This window comes from Cyprinodon tularosa, unplaced genomic scaffold, assembly GCF_016077235.1.
Source record: "Cyprinodon tularosa strain WSP-4 unplaced genomic scaffold, ASM1607723v1 ctg991, whole genome shotgun sequence".
Lineage (NCBI taxonomy): Eukaryota > Metazoa > Chordata > Actinopteri > Cyprinodontiformes > Cyprinodontidae > Cyprinodon > Cyprinodon tularosa.
This window is the reverse complement of record NW_024039775.1, coordinates 55,001-60,795: the sequence shown is the minus strand read 5'-3', so window position 1 is coordinate 60,795 and position 5,795 is coordinate 55,001. Positions and strand designations below refer to the sequence as shown.

Sequence of the window (5,795 nt, the reverse complement as noted above, 5' to 3'; positions counted from 1 at the left end):
TTATGGTAATTTTCAGTCCATGTGTCAGTAGTTACTGTGCGTCTGTAGGAATGCTCTTTCTAACCCTGAAACTCAGAGTTTTCCATTTGACAGAGAGTTTCCTCATCCTCTGTTTCTGTCGCCATGGTAACAGCCTTAACCCAGAGCTAACCTGGTTAGCAACTGGTTTTCTTCAGTAAACTAGCAGTGTCCTCTGGCTCCGTTCTCCTTACAGCCAATCACAATGTTTGATTTCCTGTTTTAATCAGAGTTCGCTCGTTGGTCTGTTGATGAAAGTCGTTTTTTTTTAGACACATTAAGTGTTAAACATGGCATGTTTTTAAGACTAACCCTAAATTTCTCCAATGTGAGATCAATAAAGTTCAATAATAATTATTAAAATAAGGCTGGGATCTATTTTGCTTTGTGAGGACCCAACTGAAAAATTGAACAAGTTATCAACCTAAATATAAATGTTTCTTCTATGGTTGAGTTCAGCTTTGAGACGCATCCACACCAAGCAGAGCAAACTTAGAATAATAAGAATTGAATCTAAAGTCGGTTTACTATTTTAATTACGCTTTTTTTGGGAAGTATGCTGCTCTTGCTCTTATACAGCAGGAGGATGGTTCTTCTTACGGAGGTCATGTGACCAAACATCACTTCTGGACCTCATAATTGGGACTTTTTATAAACCATGACTATTTGGTTTCAGTTTGTCACTTTATTCAGAATATTTCTGTTTGAACTCATATCCCTACTGTTTACATTGGACCTACTTTGATCAAGGTTTATTCTGAAAGGTTCCAAATAAAAACGTGTAATTTCTAGGATTAGATGTTCTGTTCCCGCCTGCTGGAACTGAACATCAGGGTTTAAACATGGAGCAGAAAGGCTGGTTCTGATTAGACTGCAGTGTTTATGAGTTTGTTCTAAAAACCTCAATGAAGAGGTTTTTCTGTTAGAGCGGAATAGTCATTGGTTTTAGGAAAACAAAAACTCTTTGGCCCACTTGGCATCAGAGTTAACATTGTTATCCTGATGAGCTTCAGGCTGTGGGTCTGTGTGGACTAACAGAGTGTTTTCATTAGTGGAGCCCATGGAGCCTCTCTGCTGGTTTATGTGGGAGTGTTTGAGGCGCTCTGCTGCTTTAAGGCAAACAACAACCTCACATAATGGAGACGTGTGTCTGTGGAACAGCTGGTTCTGCTATAAAACATCAACCACTGGATGCTGAGTGATCAGCCTCATCATGTCTTAGGAAGAAGTTTGTCTCGTGCTTTCTGCAGCTCTCTGACCTTCGCTTGGCCACCAAAGATAAGCAACACCTGAAGACAGGAACGGTCAGTCAGAGAAGCCATTAAAACCATTCAGCCAATAAGTTAATATAAAGTTACACCAATCTATCGATAAAGGAGAATAATTAGTGGTCGGACGTGATTCAAGTTTTTAATCGAGTTAATTACAAAGTCTGTAATTAATCAACATTTATCGTACTTTAATCAAACACCAAATAATCAGCAAAAAAAACCTTTTCCTTAATTAATTAATAAATAATTATATATAAGCACAACAACACGTCTTTATTGGTTTTAGTCCAATTATTGAGGTTTTTTAACCATCAGATGGTTTGAAAGTTATAATATTTTAGCTTTAATTTTTTTAGAAACATCTTAAGTTTTACACAATTACTGTTAAAACTGCTTCTATAGAAGTGGGAATAATCCACACTGTAAAAAATGCTGGATAATTAATTAACCCAGCAAGTTGGGCAAATAATATCTATTATTTTACATATTGAAATACATTTAAATTATTATACTATATTATAATTATATTTTAATAATATTATAATATATGATAATTATAATATTTTCAAATATTGTAGCGATTACTTATAAGTGTTGCAGGTCTAATTATCTATGATCTGTTTGCAGAAGCAGCAGAAATGGATCCAACCTGCAGGACTTTCTAAAAGTCCTCCAGCGTTTCGAGGACGACAGCAAGAAACTACAAACACCACAAAAGCCCTAATTAAGCTTTTTGTCAGTGAAATGCTTTTTTGAATTAAGTTTCCCAAACGCAGTGAGTTGGAATTTTCAACTTATAAACTTATTTAATCAATTGGATAAAATTTGATTGACTTGTTACCCATAGAAACAATTCATGTAGATTGGAGCAGCATTTTCATTTTAGAGTATAAAAATGTATTTCGCTGCAGTTCCACGTTTGGCCACTGGGTGCAGGATTCTTCTCCTTTATGCCGATCAGATTAAATAAAACCCCAGTAGTGTTTTGGTTTGATTTGGAATATTTCTAAGATTTGTTCTCATCTCTGGATCTTTCTTCCACTAATCTCATCTATCATCATTTTCTACATGAACCGTTTTTACTTTCGCTGCTGTTTGGCATCAAGCTGCTTCGCTCCACCTCGCCTTTTTCCTGTCGCATGTGACGGCACGTGTTGGGTCCACTGAACCCAGAATCCCCGCCAACCTCTGGCTGTTCCCCCCAGGCCTCACCACCACCATCATCATCATCATCATCATCATCATCATCATCATCATCATCATCATCATCATCATCATCATCATCATCATCATCATCATCATCATCATCATCATCATCATCATCACCACCATCATCCGTTCTTTCGGGCTCCAGTCTCTCCAGCTTGGATAAAGCAGGTCAGCCTTTCTGGATGCACGTGTTAAGCAAACGGACATGTTGTGATGTTCCCAGCATGCTCTGCTTCATGTCTGGTCTTCTCTGTGTGAACTCATTAACACCCTCGGCTGAGGAGATTACATTCCTCTCATTCCTTCTGCTCTAAACCTCGCAGCTCCACCCGGACACATCCAGCTGCAGCTTGTGGAGCCAAAATTCAGGGACATCAATGGAGCGATTCAGCTCCAACATGTGGCCATAATTAGACGGTTAATTCAGTAATCCTGCCGTGTTCACACTGAGGGCCCGCCCTCCACAGGCACCATCCATAACACTGTGCTGCATTAGGCTCTCTGCGCACCATGAGGAGTTAATGAGTGACCCCAAGGTCTGATTGGGTTAACCTGACCCCTGCTGAGGTTCTTCTGGTAAACAGTTCACATAAATAAACACCACAGGGGGAAAAACAGAGAATCATCTAAGGAAGAAAAAAACGGATAAAAAAATTAATAGGGTCAATCCAAATCACTCCAACACTGCGAAATGTTCCCAGACATGCAGAACAACCACAGAGTGATGCAAAACACACAGCCAGGAGACCCCCCAAAAATAAAATGAAGTAAGGCTGCAGGCAATAATACGCATTTTAACCCCAAAACATTTGATGGTGTTCCTGCTTGATCAACAATCATCATCCAGAACGAGACAAAACGAACAAAAGATTAAAAAAACAGTAAAAAAGAGAAAACAAAACCAACCAAACATCCATATAGCGACAAAAACACTTTATATCTACATCCCAAAGATCAAGATACTTCTGATATAATCGAGAAAACATCTGTAGTTGATTATTGCTCCATCAGAGACATCATTTGTACTAAAAGGTTTTATAATGACCAATAGTTTCTGTTTGGACGTCTGAGAACAGAAGAGAACAAAACCTTCTGTAAAACCACCTAAAAGCAGGAAACACAAAAGGAGGGAAACCAGAGAGCAGAAGGAGGAGCGGAGCAAAGTCAGGTCCAGCGCTCTGCAGGCGGAGGGAGGAGGGAGACCAGGCAGAGCTGGCTGTGGTTCAGGCCACGCCCACCTGCCCAGCCTATAGATGGGGGTGATGCACTGGACCTCGACTCACAGCGCGGACGTCCCACAGCTGAACAAGTCCTAAGTCTACTGCTCAGAAAGACCCTTAGTGAAGTTGTCCAGCTCCTAGTTGCTCTTCCACTTCTCCATCCTCCTTTTCATCATCATCATCATCATCATCATCATCATCTGTGTGTCCTAGAAGCTTTTAAAGGTCATGGCGGGCATCACGCTCCTCCTCAGAGTCTTCATGCTTCTGCTGATCGGAGGGACGGTTCTTCTGAGCGGCACCCCAGCCCAACGGATCAGAGGCAAGTCAGCAGCTGACATTTCAGCACCTTTGATGGAGCTCATGCTAGATGCCAGGGCAGGTAGGATGAAGGGTCTGCAACTAAAAAGCTGCTTAGCTCTGAATCAAAGATCCAATCAGGGAGGAAATCAAGGATAAACTAGATCGGTTCTGATCAACTTTAATAGAACTAGACTGAACAGAGTTTGAGGCATTTTAACCAATACAGATAAATATGAAGGTTAAAGGTAATAAGCTTCAGAATCCAAGAAGTTACAGCTGCTCAACAGAAAACAAAAACAGCCTGAAAGGAAGAAAGTCTGCCGGAAATAAGGGACACAAAATCCTAAAGCACAGAAACGTAGAGCTGAAAAACCAAGACAAGACAAACATAGAACTATATCTCACGAGAAACCAAACACACTGCTATTCTAGTTATAGAATATCACCTCATTAAAATACAGTTCTTAGCTCTAGGATGGTCATCATCTGTTAGAACATGTTTATTGTTGGAATGTGGAACATTCAGCACTCGAACCGTCCGCATTCAGAAAGCCGATCAGGTTGACAAGACTCTTGATGGAATCAATCTGTCTTTGCTTTACCCTGTAGGGGTCCAGATACACCTGTACCTGTCCAGATATATCTGTACCCGTCCAGGTGTACCTGTACCCGTCCAGATATACCTGTACCCTACCAGGTGTACCTGTACCTGTCCAGATATACCTGTACCCGTCCAGGTGTACCTGTACCCATCCAGATATACCTGTACCTGTCCAGATATACCTGTACCCATCCAGATATACCTGTACCCATCCAGGTGTACCTGTACCTGTCCAGATATACCTATAATGGCACAGATAAAAAAATCTAATTTTCTAATCAGAGGACCAGCTGTTCTTCACAGGAACTATCTGCGGTTGCTCAGCAGGTTCTTTGGGTTCAGGTGGCTTTCATAGATCTATTTCCATATTCTGGTTCTGAAGCATCAATCTCTGTTTCTTGCTCGTCTGTTTTTCAACAGTTTCAGCCTGTGACTCTGGATAATTGAATTAGGTTGTTGGGGGTTTTAAGTTGGCTGGCTCTTCATATGATGCTGTACCTCCTTCATTTTCCAAGAAGGTCTTTTCCACCCTAGGCCCTCTGTTCTTGCTATTGTTTGCCTTCAGGTGTAGGTTTGCCTTCAGGTGTAGGTTTGTCTTTAGGTGTAGGTTTGTCTTAAGGTGTAGGTTTGTCTTCAGGTGTAGGTTTGTCTTCAGGTGTAGGTTTGCCTTCAGGTGTAGGTTTGCCTTCAGGTGTAGGTTTGTCTTCAGGTGTAGGTTTGCCTTAAGGTGTAGGTTTGCCTTCAGGTGTAGGTTTGTCTTAAGGTGTAGGTTTGCCTTCAGGTGTAGGTTTGTCTTCAGGTGTAGGTTTGCCTTCAGGTGTAGGTTTGTCTTCAGGTGTAGGTTTGTCTTAAGGTGTAGGTTTGCCTTCAGGTGTAGGTTTGTCTTAAGGTGTAGGTTTGCCTTCAGGTGTAGGTTTGTCTTCAGGTGTAGGTTTGCCTTCAGGTGTAGGTTTGTCTTCAGGTGTAGGTTTGTCTTAAGGTGTAGGTTTGCCTTCAGGTGTAGGTTTGTCTTAAGGTGTAGGTTTGCCTTCAGGTGTAGGTTTGTCTTCAGGTGTAGGTTTGTCTTCAGGTGTAGGTTTGCCTTCAGGTGTAGGTTTGTCTTAGGGTGTAGGTTTGCCTTCAGGTGTAGGTTTGCCTTCAGGTGTAGGTTTGCCTTTAGGTGTAGGTTTGTCT

General features: G+C 41.3%; 1 protein-coding gene across 10 annotated transcripts in view; it reads left to right on the top strand.

The window, feature by feature from the left end:
* Positions 1-3,764: 3,764 nt before the first annotated feature.
* LOC119777226 (target of Nesh-SH3-like) overlaps positions 3,765-5,795 on the top strand; it is a 23,757-nt gene continuing 21,726 nt past the window's right edge. For 6 of the 10 annotated variants that reach the window (XM_038276044.1, XM_038276048.1, XM_038276045.1 and 3 more), the window contains exon 1: positions 3,765-4,040. In XM_038276044.1, the coding sequence (XP_038131972.1) occupies positions 3,947-4,040 (94 nt within the window). In that variant the 5' untranslated portion in view covers positions 3,765-3,946. The remainder of the gene's footprint in view (positions 4,041-5,795) is intronic. The other 4 variants (XM_038276052.1, XM_038276049.1, XM_038276051.1 and 1 more) reach the window with 1 other exon arrangement.